Source organism: Rhinolophus hipposideros (genome assembly GCF_964194185.1).
Source record: "Rhinolophus hipposideros genome assembly, chromosome: 1".
Lineage (NCBI taxonomy): Eukaryota > Metazoa > Chordata > Mammalia > Chiroptera > Rhinolophidae > Rhinolophus > Rhinolophus hipposideros.
In genome coordinates, this window is record NC_138047.1 from 109,707,247 (window position 1) to 109,722,325 (window position 15,079).

The window sequence follows — 15,079 nt, forward strand, 5'->3', positions numbered from 1 at the left end:
GTCTGAGTTTCTAAGTGCCACTCTGCACTGAAAAGAACCAGGGCTCCTTGGAAAAATGGCTGTTTCGTGCTGCGGTGGGGCAAGTTCAAGATGAGCCTGGAAAGTATGACAGTGCTCCAAGAGTCACGAGGCCAAGGGGCCACGGACGGAGTCACAGTAAATGAGTTAGCTAGCAAAGGACTGTAATCCATAGCACAGACTAAGGATCCAAGAATCCACCCTGATATAAACAGCCACACGAAAGAAAAGAATTCATGGAGAGAAGGAAAGCTCTCGTGATAGCAGAATGCTAATGAAGAAATGTAGAAGGAACGACAGAAAAATCACTGTTTGGCAGACAACACAGTGAGCCACTTTGGGCGAGAATCGTCAATGGGCACTAAAACTAGCAGGTGAACGTCTGAGAAAAAACAAGATTCGTCCCCCCCGTAAGACATGCATGTGTTAGCTTGACAGTGGAGGCCCTGGGCAGCTACCTACTGAGCCCAAGGCCCAGCGTGATCCCAGCACACGTTACGCCCTCCTGCTGGGACGCGTGCACAAGGACCACACTGCCATGGCAGCACTGCCAGAAACACAGTCACATTGCACACAAACCAATGAAAATCACCCTAAAAACTAAATGGCCGTGCTCGTCATGCAAATGCCAAGGTCATGCAAAACAGGAACTGATCCTATGGAAGGAAATGAGAGAAATGACACGTGATCCTGTGTCAGGAGAAACAACACTAAGTTTTTTCTCGCCCAAGGATGTGAACTGGAGAAGAGCACGGTCTATAATTAGACAATGATACCTTGTCGTGGTAACTTCTTGCTTTTGATAATTGTACTGGTTTGTAAGGAGTTCCCTATTTTTGAGGAAATACACACCGAAGTGTTCCAGGGTAGAGGGGCATCACGTCTGAAAGCGCTCTCGTTTGGGTCAGAAAAACAGCAGACGGAGAGAGAATGAGAAAGCAAACGTGGCAGCAAGCCAACTGGGGGAATGTGTGTGACAGAATTCTTTGGACACTTTGGCAGTTTTGGGAAATCTAAAAGTATTTCAAAATAACAAAATCTAGTAACGGCTTACTGTCCCTCCTTGTTGGGGAAAGGCCCCAAAGCAGCAAGCGGGGACAGGCTGGATCTACAGGAGGGACAGCCTGAGGGGACATCAGCCTGGCTTTCTCATCTCTCTACGTGGCCACACAGAACCCCCCCTCCCCCGTATTTACCGATCGAGCTGTTGACTCTGTCTCCCTTCTTCTTCTTGTTTTTCTTGCTCTTGCCCCTGGGCTGCGGGGAATCAGCCAGCAGCAGCTTGGTGCCGGGCGCGAGATCGCTGGGAGAGGCGGGCTCCACGGGGCCGGGGGGCCACTTGTCCTCCTTGACGTGGTTCAGCTTCCTGCTGCTGTTGTTACTGCTGGCTTTCCTCTCCTCTCGCTTCTGCTCAGCCAAGGAAGGGAGCTCCAGCAGCTTGGCCTTGGCCTCAGTCTGGGGCCGGGGTCTGGGCTGGCCCTCGGAGGCTCTGGGGGGCTCCGCAGGCTTCCTCCCCGGCTCGCTGCTGGCCTTTGCAGCCTGTTTCAGCTTCTGCCTGCCAGGGCCCTCTTTGTGCTGGTGCATGATGTCCAGGAGAAAAGACAGTGGCTCCTGCGGCTTCCCACTGACGTCCCTCGTGTCCCCGGGGTCTGCTGCGTCCCCGCCAGCCCCCGGCCCTGGCCTGGGCTCTGTGTGGTTGGCGTGTCTGGAAGGGGAGTGAGATGAGGTTTCCGGTTCTGCAGTTTGCTCTAGGGAGCCATTGTGGATGTTCCCAGAGTCAGGCACGGACTCTGTTGCGTCCTGGAAGTTTCTAGCGAGCATGTCCAACTTGGGGCAGTCTTTGCTGGGCCTCTCCTTCTTCTTCTTTTTCACAGCTCGGAGCTTCTGAAGCTCCTGAAGCCGCTGAAGCTCCTCTTTGAGCTGCTGCTGCTCCCCCTCCCGCCGCCTCTGCTCCTCCCGCAGGTGCAGGTGCTCCCGGGCCCTGGCCTCCGCTTCGAGGCGAGCCTTCTCCTCCAGCTGCCGAGGGGAAAGAAAGGCGATTGAAGACAGCAGTGAGTGTTGGAAAAGCTAAGACACACAGAAAAATTAGACAGTTTAAAAACCGAATCATGTAATAAGAACATAAACTCTGAAAGGCGCTATCAGAGGCCAAAGCTGTTATTAAAACACACCTACCAGTTACTTTACGCTTGCCCTGCTTGGGGGCGTCGTCAGTAAACGCCTTACAGCCCCGGCCTAGAGCTACGCACAGAACACAGGGTAGAGGCGGCGGCTGTGCTCCTGCCGCTGCTCTGCCGCGTGCGGGTGGCATGCCTGATGGGCGGGACAGGCTGCACACGTTGCACACGTGCTGCCAGGATGCGCAGTCAGCACACCTTCCCAGGTGCAGGCTGATGCGTTTACGAGTGTCAACAGGACATGCAAGAAATGTGTACTAAAAACTGGAAATTACCCTAGCAGATGAGGACAATTCCCAATCCATTGTCACTAGTGTGACAGAGCAGATAACGTTCTAAAATTGTATTACATGTTAAACAGACGATGGTTATTTCTGCTGCCTAACGTGACAGGAAATGCATTTTCATCCAAGTGAAGATCTTATTTTTATTAGTGGTACATATTTCAGGAGGATAAATGGAAACGATTCCTTCTGTTTGAAAAACAAGTGGAAGCCCTTAGGGTAGGCGCTTTCTCCTCCTGTCACTCAAGTTCCAGCCAGGCTGTGCTTGTAAGCAACTTTGGCAAACACATTTTGCATGGCAAAATTTAAAGGCCTTCCAAGTAAATTACTTTTCACAATATTCCAGTGGGCATTAAAGAGACAACTTATCTAAAAAATGTAAATAAGAAACATGTTAAAAATCGAATGGCAGTTTTTTCAAAAGCCCACTTGCCAACTCCAGTGAGCATTACTTGAAGCCTGGCTCCGTCTGTGGCAGAGAAGCCTCCCTTGGAGGCGGCCGCGACGGGCAGCTCCGCACAGCGCCCCGGCTGCCCCTGCGGGCACAGGTCTGTGGGTGAGCCTGCACTGGCAGACACCACAGTGAACCCAAACCTGTGTGTGCCACCTTTGACAAGCAGCCAGCCAGTGCGAGGCAAAGCAGGTCTGGGGGTGGCTCTATGAAACGGGTGCTACGTAAAGAGCACACGGGGTGCAAGTGGGTGGGAGGGAGACCTGGCACAGGTCTGAAGGGCTCAGCATGAAGTCTGGATCCAGCCCGCCTGCAAGGACAGAGGCCAGGAGTCGAGGGTGGGGAGCACTCCTGGAAAGCACTAGAATGAATCCAGAGGGTTCTACTGGTTCCCCTGGGCTATCTCTAGGGCCTTGGATCACCCTGGGACCCTGACGCTGAAACGCTCTGGGTGGAGAACATGCCCTGTGCTTCCTCCTCTTGAGGGGCTCCACAAACCCACATCTTCTGCAGGGCAGAACAGGCCACCTCCCAAAGGCCCTAATTCAGCTTGACGCTTTATTTCAGGACTGAGGTACCAGCAGGGCTGCTGACAGTCAAGCCGCTTAGCAGGACAATCACAACTCTCTTAGAATCCCACTGCTGAACGTGTGGCCCCAACGTGGTCCACCATGGGAATCCTCCTTTCAGGCCTCTGCCTGATGTTGCAGGGCCCTCACCCCTTCCCTGGGCAGCCCGTCCTACTGTGAGACCCTTGCAACCTTTCCAAATGCCCCTGTGAGCCCGGGCCTGCTTTCTGAGGTCTGGCTTCTGGAGCTTGACACGCTGAGGTGGCTCCAAGCAGGAAGGTGTCTGGACCGGCAGTACAGGGGCTCTGTGGGAAAACCTCCAGGAGGACTGGGGATGGGACGAGGGTGGGGGGCAGCTTACAGAGCAGGTGCTGTTTCCACCACGTTCAGTGTTAACAGGAAGTAAAGAACACACTTTCTCAGGTACTAGCATAGTGTCTGAATGTTGTGTGTACTCAATGGACTGGAGGTCAAGTCCCATCATACCCCCCACTAGGCGAAGCTGCCTCGTCTTGGCAGATATCTGCTTCTGTGACATCCCACGCCCTGTGGTGAGGTGGGACTGCTCAGGGCTGCCCACACAGCCGTCATCCCCCTCTTCCACCCTTGACATCTGCCGGCCCTCTTCCGGAATGGCCTGGCGCTCCTGTGCCTGTGTGGTAGACGAGGAGCCCAGCTACCGCTCAAACCCGTCAGTGGATGGCACTGTGCCAGGTCGCGCCTTCAGCCACAGTCTGCAAAAGCACACTGCCACCCTCCACGTCCCTGTCACCCGAGGTCGCCTTCCTCTGCGTCCCTGGGACAGAGGGTCTGCTGCCCGCGTGAGAGCCTGAGACTTGTTTCCGATCCATTATCAAGGCCAGGACATGGAAGGGGAAGCCGTGTGCTGCAAGCCCAACTTGAGGCTTTTAAGCAGCTTCAGCTCAGGCCCCCAAAGACCGTTGGGCTGCTGACACAATGCCATGGGAGACCCACACCCGGACCCCGAGGCCCTGCGCTGGGCCCGCAGACACCGCGTTACCTTTCTCTGCTTATGCCTCGCCCGCTTGGCTGCGCGTGAGCTGCTCACTGGTTTGGTCTCTGAGCTGTTGATGAACTGCAAGAGGTCCTCCACCCTTCGGTGGTCCACCACACTCTCCCTCTCCAAGAGCTGGTCTGTTTTCTTAGGCTGCTCTTCCTTCCTCTTGGTCAGTCGTAAACGAAGCTTTTCCCTCATTTCTGCGTAATTTCTACTTGTTGGTGCAGCTGGAGGCTAAGACAATTTAATGGCACATAACTAAATTAAGCCTCAAGTCTTAATGATTTTGAAAATAACAAACTGCAGACCATATCTCTAAAAATGAATTTCTTCTTATTACTCAAGTAATACCTGCTCACCAGGAAATAAGGAAATAAGAGAAACAAATGGCAGGAAAAAGGAAATTTATACATTCATGAGAAATCTGGTGAAGAATACACAACTATGCACAAAAGTGAGTATTTTTAAATGGAAAAAGAAGTAACTTCACATACTGATTAATCTACTTTCTATGTAATACAGTTATCTTTTCATGCCAGTGAATGTGTTTAAGGTATCTTTTTATCCATTTGTTGGTTTCCTTTACAGTACTGTAAAGGAAAAACATTGCCCTCAATCCCACTGCCAAAATTTCTTACAAACTTCTAAAAACATACGCAGTGTTTAGGAAATGCAGACAGAACTGAAGTCGGAAAAGAACAACTCCTAGCCCTCGGCTTTCCTCCCGACCAGGCACCATGAGTGCTATTTGCTGATACAGATGAAAGACTGTTCTGGAAAGTGTGTGAGCATATCAACATCCCTTGTACCTAAACGAGGGGGCCAACCAAACGGTGGTGTCCCCGACTCGGACTGTCTGGACTCAACAAATGCCCACGGCTGGTACTTAGCAGGCCCCCATCCCACCAGCTATTTCAAAAGTCATAAACATATGCAAAAACGCCGTGAGGAAATCTTTACATCTAAATCTTTGGGCAATCTTTCTCGTCATCTCTTTCGGACAAGTCCGACCCGGAAGTGGAAGCGCGGGTTTCGAGCCACACGTGGATTTGAACTGCGCTGGAAATGAAGTTTTACCCACGACATAACCACACCCGGATTCAACCTGGCACACGGGTCTGCCCGAGGAGCTCACGAGCGCGCAGCTACCATGGAGACATGCACTTGACACGCCCCCATCAGCAGAGGCCCCGCCCCCCAGGCAGGGCTGTGGGCACTTACCCCGCCATGGCCGAAGAATTCACAGTAGCAGCAGTCACAGTACTTGCCCTCCTTCTGGTTGGTGGAGGTGGACGTGCTGGAGCTGTGCTCCGAGCAGCTGTCCTCGTCGGCACTCTCGTCCCCGTCGTCCTGCTGCGGGTCGTACACGCCGTTCTCGCAGCGGTGCCCTTCGCAGTCGGGGTCACTGCCAAAATGCACAGACCCATTAACAAGCAGCTCGCCCCCGCCCCCCGAGGGCGGGCACCGGCACCGCGCAGGTGAGGCTCTGGCGTGCCCTGCCCTGTCACAGACCAGAGCAGGGTGCAGAGGGCAGCACGGCCCGCATGTGCACTGGTCACAGGAACGGCAGGCAGAGACTGGGCAAGGAGGTGCACGCAGGCACGGGCAGGCGCCACACAGTCGCTGCACTGTCCCTCCTACACCCCTTCATCCTGAGGCGGGTGGGGTGGGATGGTTCCAGACAGGCCAGTTTTAAGGTAACAAAAGCTGTCTTTTAGAAAGAACCGTCCGCATGTTTGTTGTATTGTACTTCGCTTAATGCACAGTCATTATAACTTACAAGACACCCAGGCCCACCCCTATGTTGCCAGTGGTTAGGTGGTGGTCTGCACACCCACCCATGGGGGACCCTGGCTCTGCAGAACTAGAGGCCAAGACTAGAGCCCAACCCCTCGGCCTACGGCCTCTGCTGGGCACATTCCTGCCCACTGCCCGTCACTGGGCTGGTCGGCTGCAGTGCCAGGGCACAGAGCTCCGATAACTGTTGTATGGCACCCCATTTCCATAGTGCTCCAGCCCTCCCCCGCAGGACCCGGGCTCACCTGCAGACGCTGGGAGGCGCACTAATGGAGCCGTCTGTGGCGGGGGGCGGGGGGCCCACCGAAGTAGGACAGAAGCTCTTGCGCGTTTCCACAAAGCCGGAAGACGTGGCTACAGTTTTGGGGAAGGCTGGGGCTGCAAGACTGGCAAGGTGAGGCGTGGGGCCTGGTGACAGGGCGGCAGGAGCGAGGGCGGGAAGCGGCGCCAAGCCCGTGGGGCTGTTCCTCGGGGCGGCCGGCACGGCGTGCCTGTGATCCTCCTTGTTGACGCCATGGAAGACCTCGCCTGCATTAGGACATGACAGCCATGCCAACAGCTGCAGTCAGACGGACATTCATGCTGCTCTTACTTAAGACACTGCACCCATTTTTGTCTGAAACATGTTCACATCCATAGAAAATGTGAAGGACCAGTACGAAGAGTGCCCATTAGCCTCCCCTGGAGTCATCACTCTGGAACGTTCAGTCACGCACTTCCCTGGACACACACGCAGTCCGGAGGCTGCTCCACCCCTGCCTGCTTCGGCGTGACTCCTGAGAGCACGCACACTGCAGCCCAGCACCGTGGGCACAGGTGCTTACACCACCTGACACTCTCCTCTAGCGCATCCTTATTCCGCATTTGGTTTCCCCGCGTGGTGCTGCAGCTTCTCCACCAACTCCGCCTCTTTTAAACTCTGTTCCCTTTCCCGACAGTGGCGCCGTAGGCGTCCGAGCCAGCTGTCCACCGGGCTGGACTTAGTGCACTTAGCTGACCCGTCTTGGGCACGAACCCTGCTAAGGTCATGCTGCATCCTTGTCGTCTGAGTGTCGGTTTGTCCGTGGTGGTGAGGTTACATCTGGTCAGATTCCCCCAGGAACAGGCAACTGTCCTCCTCACCTGTGGGTGCTGCTCCAGACACGGGGCACACTGCGTTCCCCAAACTGATGAGCAGTGCCCCCAACGCCCACAGACGGCACTTACCTGGACCAGCTGGCAGCACAGCGGCAGTGACCTGCTGTCAGGAGGGCCCTCACCTACTCCCATGGGGAGGAGCCAGAGGGTCCCTGAGTCTGGCTATGTGCCACAAGCCATTCCCTTATTCTCTGGGATGTGCCAAGTGTCCTGACTCTGGCAGGCGGGGCCTCTTTGGGCCAGCCCCCATGTGGCCCACTGACAGCTGCCACTGGCCTCTGACGGCTCTTCCTTGCTGTCAGGGCCCTTCTCGCTGTGCTCAGATCAGACAGTGACCACGACACCCCTGCACACACCAGCGATGTGAGTGGCAGCAGGGCCGCCTGTGCTCTGGGCAGCACCCCACAGGCTGGTTCTCCCAAGGCTTCAGCTTTTGGGTGAGCACCAACTCCACTGGCGCTCCGGCCAGGAGGCGCAGAGAGGCAAGTGGGCCCCCGTGTGGCCAGGCCCTAGAGCAGGTCAGGGGGACGGGATGGCCTAGCACGAACCCCACCTCCAGCCCTGGGCGCAGCGACCCGCCGACCCCCGGCCCTACCAGCCAGCTGCGGGCCTTACCTACGGAAGGAGGCCTCTTGGACGCCACTTTGAACTGGCTGTTGCTCGACTGCACCGTGGTGGCTGTGCAGGACACAGAGGAGGTGGCTGATGAGGTGGCCATCACAACCTTGTTTGCTTCCATGAAAGCATCTTGGAAGTTGTATAAGCATTTCTTTTTCGCAGCATTTTTTTTCTCTTTACAATCCGAAACTACAGGTGTTTCACTGCTAGCTGGAGGTGGAAGGGCTTCAGGTCTTGTTTCTGAGAGTGTTGGCCCTAGTATGTCACTCCCTTCAGAGAAGAATGGGAAAGTTAAAGCTTCTAAAAGGCGTAATATATTAGGCAAAACCTAAAAGATATCTGATTAAACTCCTGCTAGTGGGGCTGCTACTGAAGTTAGGATTCCACTGGGATGAGGCTAGACAACTCGTTTTTATCTAAGAAAAACAATTCCGAGCACCTACTATGTGCCAATTCCTATGCTAGGTGCTTCCCCAAAGTTATTGTATTTAATGTCTTAAAATTACTTTCTGAGCATGGTACTATAATTCCCATCCTCAAGATGAAGAAACTGAGGCTCAGAGAAGCTAAGCAACTTGCCCAAGGTCACACAGCTAGAAATCCTTTCCAGGCACAGAGCAGATGTTAAGTCTAGCTTGCTGTTCTGAGCACATGCAGGGGCTGGGTGTGGGGCCACCAGGGGCTCTAACCGTTCACATGACGACAGAGATGAGGCATAGGTACCAGCCCCTCTTCAGGTGCCCCGCTACTGAGGTAACAGCTGCGCCTGGCAGCGGAGGCAGCTGGCAGGAAGGAGCTTGTCAGAGGGGACAGGTCCCGTGTAGGGTCAATACAGAAATAGAGGAAAGGAAGGTAAGTCACAACATTCAAGTCGACTGTGGCACGGTCGCACCGCCCATGTACTGGGGTGAGGTCTGGTTGTCACCACTGCTCAAGAAGCAAAGGCTGAACACCGAACCCTGGGGACAAGATGCTCAGCAGCGTGGGGGAAGCAGAGACCCCAGCATTAGCAAGGCCCATTATGGCTGCTGCGGGGACGTGGTGTGACAGATGCGGAAGGACGGAGCAGCATGACGGGGCCCGAGGGGCTGCCTGCTGGGCACAGCGGCATGAGGCCCAACTACTTGGGGGCTTCCACGGGAGACTACAGCGACAGAGGCAATCCACTCAGCTCGGGTCATTGAAAACTTGAAGAAAGTTTTAACAAGTTCCTTACCAGAAATTGTATCTGGCAAGAAAGTGCCAGGACTCCAGCTCTTATCATTCATCACTTCTGATCCCCAAAGACTTATAAATTTAGAACTATTCCACTCTGGAGTAGTCCCAAAACAGCTTGGATAAATATGGTCTTGAAGAGATGCATTGAATACCTGATGCTTATTTGTGTGATTCTGAACAGGTGCTGGCGGTAAAGCCTACAAAACAAAAGTTCTAATCACATATCAAAATTAATATTCTGCTTACCTAACGGTTAAGCTATAGACAGACAAGTGATTACTGGAAAGCGTGTGGGGTACGCTCGCCGTGAGAGGTGCCCCTGCTTGAGCTCGGCTCCCAGAGCGCTTCCCAGATTGTGACAGGCTGCACACCACAGATCGCACTTGAACCAGACGAAGATTTTGAAAGCAATGGATGCCTTAAGGAAAATATCAAACCTTAGACAGCTCAGTAACGTCTAACATTTCTCCCTGGTCACATTTTAAACGTGGTTCATTTGCATCAGACCTGTTCCTATGGCTTATTTTCATCTGACATTTTAATGACCACCGCTAAAAAGTCAACTTTGGAATCACTGATTAAAAACAGCAAAACTCTTACACTGTTTTCTCACGCTTGGGTAGAGAGCAGTGGAATCTGAAGAACTGTGTGTTTTATGCTGCGCTCGGAAGCCCCTGGACACACCCTTGTCTAAGGCTGGGGGGAAAACGGGGAGGGGGGGTGCTGGGCGTCCTCGGGCCCTCCCTCCCCTCAGCCCACACCTCGCGCCTGCACCACCACCCACACTCACACCTGGCTCCTTCCCAGGCCTCTTCCTCGGCAGCCAGAGTGCGCTGTTCTGAGTGAAAGAGCACTCACTCACTCCCCTGCTTAAGAGTGGCCGCTGGCTTCCTACCGTTCTTCAGCGTAAACGTGGCCGGCCCAGCCTGCCCTTCCAGTTCATCAAGCCTCTGGACACACTGAATGGCCTTCCCCTGGTCCTCACGCTCCAAGCTCCTTCTTGACCCTGATCTTTGCTCATGCCACGTCCACGTCCTAGAACGTCCCGACCTCACTGACTGACACTCAGCCTTCAGGCCTCAGCCTACATGCCGCTTCCTCACCACCCAACACCCGACACCAAGGCACTGCCCTCCATGACGTTTGCGCTTAGCACTTAGCGCAGCTACAAGGCAAGACTTCCTGTGACCTGTCGGTCAGCACTGCCGTCCCCTGGCTTTCGTGAGCCTCACACGGCCATGGCCCACGTGGACCCTACCCTGCCGCCCAGCACCTTGCCGATGCTGGGCACACAGCTGTCCCTTGGCAGGCCTGTGCCCAGGGACTGGCCCACCTGGAGAAGATGCAGGTCTGGCATTGGTAAGCCCACCATCTGGGACACAGAAAGAGCAGGGAGCACTGTCAGCTCGGGTGGGAGGGTTTCAGGAGCACCCCGAGAGCCAGCGACGGCTTGGCAAAACCCTGAGGGCCTGGCTGGGGCAGAGGCCTGAGGGACAGGGGCCAGGGCACAGGCACGGGCCGTGCCCCTGGATCGCTGTGCCACAGCGCGATGGGCTCCAGGGGCCAACGGAGACACAGCTTCGCATGGCGTGTCCTAAAGGGGCGAGGGAGCCACAGAGGGTTGTAAGCAGCAGTGTGGGCTCCTCCGGGCGGTTTAGTGTACTAGAAACAGCAGTATGTGACGTGTGGTGGACGACGCAGAGGGGCAAGGATGACAACGACAGCAGTCAGGGTGAGAAACGATGAAGCGATGGCCTGAGAGGCGGACAGCAAAGAGAGCTCTGCGGCTCTGAGGAGAAGAGCTGTGATGGGCGGCAGTCAGGAACTGCCGTCTGTGGCTTCACCTCTGGGAGGCGGGCAGTGACGGCGCCTGTGTGAACTCTAGTCCCATTCTCAGCCTCGCGCTGCCCCGTCTGAGGGGTGCAGACAGCAGCTCTCCCTTGTACTAGCTGTGTGACCTCAGGCAGATTACGCAAGCTTTCTGTGCTGCAGCTTTCACCTCTACAATTTGGAAACACCTACCTCCGGGGGTTGTGGCAAGAATAAGTCAGGCAGCGTAGGTCAAGTGCTCAGCATACTGCCTGGCCCCAAGGAAGCATTTGGTGAGCGCCGAGGTGGGGCAGTGTCACTTAGGGGGCCTGGGTCCCCGGACACAAACCCCGCCCAGGGCTGCAGACTTTGGCGCCCTCCCACAGTGCAGACAGGACATGAGGGTCACTCCTTCAGGGTGGCTTAGCCCATCTGCTGACCTTGACTGGGCTCAGGGAGGCAAAGATGGAGGGTAAGGCCGGAGCCAACACTCAGGACTTAAAAGTGGGAAGAAAGAGGCCTGGGATTACCACCCAGGATCAAAGCTGGAGCCAGAGCCAGCTGTTCTGCCAGGGAAACCCCAAGGGGCAAAAAGTGAGAAGAACAAGGAAATCATATTTCAACACAAAATAGTGACACAGTAAGAGGTGCTTTGCTAAGAAGGAATTGATGTAAAGTAATTAAATGGAAGTTTCTTATCTCCAAGACCTCTGCGAAGGGGCAAAACGCCTGACAGGTAGAAGCAGTGGCTTTCTCGCACTCACCGCGTCGGCTGTAAGAGGCAGCTCTCCTCACTAGCCCAACTGGTAACTTAGCAGCAGAGCACAGTCAGGGCTCTGAAGCTACCCAAGCGCTTCCTGAGACCCTCCTAAGACGGCCTCACACTGTGCCTTCACCTGGAGAAAGCAAGCCGCGCCGGCCAGCCTGGATGCACCACCCATGTGTGTTAGAGAGCTCTTGTTCATCCTTCAAGACCCTACCCCAGCCAGCATCACCTCCTCTGCAAACCACCCCACAGCTCAAACAGTAAGCATTCCCCTCTGAGTGTTATTTTCTATTTTGCATCTACCATTTCTATTAAGGTACGTCATAGTATTTTGATTTTTTAATTTGATTATGTTTTTGTCTTCTTTTTAGACTATGAGATTCCTGAAAACAGGGACCAGGAATAACTGGTGTTTATTTTCCTAGCATGTAGCACAGGGCCTGGCACATAATGGGTGTTCAGTAAATATGTTGGACAGACTTTAGCTTGGAGGACTAAAGGAACACAACACAAGCGTGTAACACTGGAAACATAAGTTAATGAGTCTATACATTCGATCCACATACTTCTTCAGAAGCCAATCTACTCAAAACAGGAGATCCAGGTGCAGACACAGGGAGCAGGGTCCCTAACAAAAAAACTGTACCCGTATGAATGCTTTCACACAAAACACCTACTAACCTCAACAGCTGGGGTTTCCTTCAGAAAAAAAATAGGCATGTCAACTGGGTCGTTTGGGGCCCTGCCTCTAAGTACACCAGTGAAGTAAGCATGAAACAAGTCTCTCGTGATGGGGACAGTGCTCATATTTAGAACATTGATTTCACTCTCTCTGCAAATCCACGCTACTTCGATTAACACAAGTTTTCAATTGTTCTCCACTTTGAGACAAAAGTGATTCACAGGAAAGCAAAACTTTTGCTTTAAATGAAAGCTCTGACACGCACACACGTATGCACACAACCAGATGCCCTCACTGAGCACGCTCTTAGAGGCGAACACCCAGCCTGTCTGGCAACCACCATGGCGATCCCAGAACCGCCAGCGCAGGTGTAGAAGATGGCAAACCGGGGAGCAAGGGGCGAGCCACTGTCGCACGCGTGACAGAGACCGTCAACACTGAGTTTTCAAACAGAAGGGGTTCCCCTCACATCCCAGGGGACAACACAGTTAAGGTGATGACTAGTCTGTTTCTTCTTACTAAGGTTCTTCAGTATTCCTACCAGAGACGGTGCAGAGGCACAAGCACCAGCTCTGTTTTGGTCTTGCTATTTCTCAGGCCAGGAGGACTGAACACGGCCTCTGAAACAAAATACAGACCAAAGATCACAATACGACCCGTGGAGTGCAACCCACTGATGTCCCTGTCTCCATACAGCTTTCTCCTCCCTCAAATTCCAACCGGTACCAAACTCCGACATACACGTGGGTCATGCTCAACTTTACGAAACACGTCTGCAGTGGTTGTGCTTCAGGGACGCAGTGAGGGAGGTGAGAGATGCACGCAGCCCAGAGCCACGTGGGAGCTTCTTTACCAAGATGTACTTGATCCATGGAACTCACTGAGGCAGCCTGTGACCACTTTTGAATATTCCTCAAGCTCCCAGTGAAGATTTTAAGACCTCTCTCTAGCTTCATTACTAGACCTTTGCCCAGCATGGTGACTGTTTCATAACAGGTTTTCCAGATGGAAAAAGACACAAGATTGAAAGTTGGAAGCCTCAGGTACCAGGCCCAAGTCGTGACCTCCTGCTCCTACGCCACGAGAGATGAAAGCTGACCCTGCACTGCAAGGGAGCCCCAGCAGCTCACCTCTGCTCTTCTCTGTAAGGTCATGTGTTCTTCCTCTGCTGGGAGGCTTTGTCCACTAAGAGGAGACTCTTCACTCTATATCCCAAATAAATGGCACCAAATACCTTTGTAAGAAACTGCTGCGCCACAGAGAAAGCAAGAAAAACCTTTCACAAAGAGGTGATAAGAACATGGGCCCGGAGGAGAAAAACAGGGCCCGGTGGAGGTGCAGGGAAGGGATGGCTACTCTGAGGGTACACACACCAAGGTGACAGTCCTGGTAGGATGGACCTGTGGTCCCACCAGACACAGGAGAGCTGGAAACTGTCAAGAGGAGCTGAAGGACCCCAAGTGGGTCAGCACCTGGAAACAGGTACCCTGCACCAGCAAATGGAAACCCCTCTAAAGGAAGCATCCCCTATTTAGGACCTTGGGGTTCTCACAGAGTAAGTTGAACAAAACATGACCTCATAATAAAAAATTACTATACATATAAGGAAACAATACATCAGCAGAAACACAAAACAGATTTAGATCCACAAGGTTTGTTTCAAACACAGAATAACTGTGTAAAATGCTTAAAGAAAGAAAAGGTGAAAGAAAAAGTGATCAAGGAATAAGATAAAAAGTTGTTAATATATTTGAAAAATAAATAAACTAGAGCTTTGAACTAAGAATTACAGTTGCAATTAAAAACTCAAACTTAAGTGACAGATAAGACACAGTAAGAGAATCACTTAACTGGAAGACTGATCCAAGAGTTCCCAGAACAGACTGAGAAACAAGAGAAATATGAAAGAGAGCTTCAGGTATGAAGAACAGAATGAGAAGGCCTAATAATCAGAGGTTCAGAGAGATACAACAGAATGGCACAGAGGAAATGTGAAGATAAAAAGGCTGAAAATGATTAGACAGGAAATTTAAAATGATTACCACGCTAATGGTTCTAATGGAAAAATATATAATATGCAACAACAAATGAGTAACGTGAAGAGAAATGGAAACTCTAAGAAATAAAAAGAAATGCTAGAAAACAAACACTGTTAAGAGAAACAAAGAATGCTTTTGATGAGCTAATGAGTAGACTGGACACAGCCAAGGAAAGAATCAGTGAGCTTCAAGATATGTCAACAGAAACTTCTCAAACTGCAATATAAAGAGAAATAAGAATTAAAAAACAAAAACAAAACAAACAAACAAAAAAACCCACCACCACTACCATCAACAAAAAAAACAGAACAAAGTATCCAAGAACTGTGGGATGATTTGAAAAGATGCAACATATGGTAATTGGAGCACCAGAAGGAGAAGAAGAGAACAGATGGAAGAAATATTTAAAGTCATAATGCTCAGAACTTTCCAAAATCAATGCCAGAAACCAAACCATAGATCCAGGAAGCTCAGGGAAAACCAAATAGAAAAAATA

General features: G+C 52.5%; 1 protein-coding gene across 1 annotated transcript in view; it reads right to left on the reverse strand.

Annotated features, from left to right (window-relative positions):
- FAM193A (family with sequence similarity 193 member A) overlaps nt 1-15,079 on the reverse strand; it is a 110,849-nt gene that overhangs the window by 14,539 nt on the left and 81,231 nt on the right. The window contains exons 14-19 of the mRNA XM_081056876.1: nt 9,286-9,484; nt 8,067-8,339; nt 6,560-6,842; nt 5,739-5,922; nt 4,521-4,751; nt 1,215-2,034 (exon numbers count right to left, since the gene is read on the reverse strand). Coding sequence (XP_080913002.1) covers nt 1,215-2,034; nt 4,521-4,751; nt 5,739-5,922; nt 6,560-6,842; nt 8,067-8,339; nt 9,286-9,484 — 1,990 coding nt within the window. The remainder of the gene's footprint in view (nt 1-1,214; nt 2,035-4,520; nt 4,752-5,738; nt 5,923-6,559; nt 6,843-8,066; nt 8,340-9,285; nt 9,485-15,079) is intronic.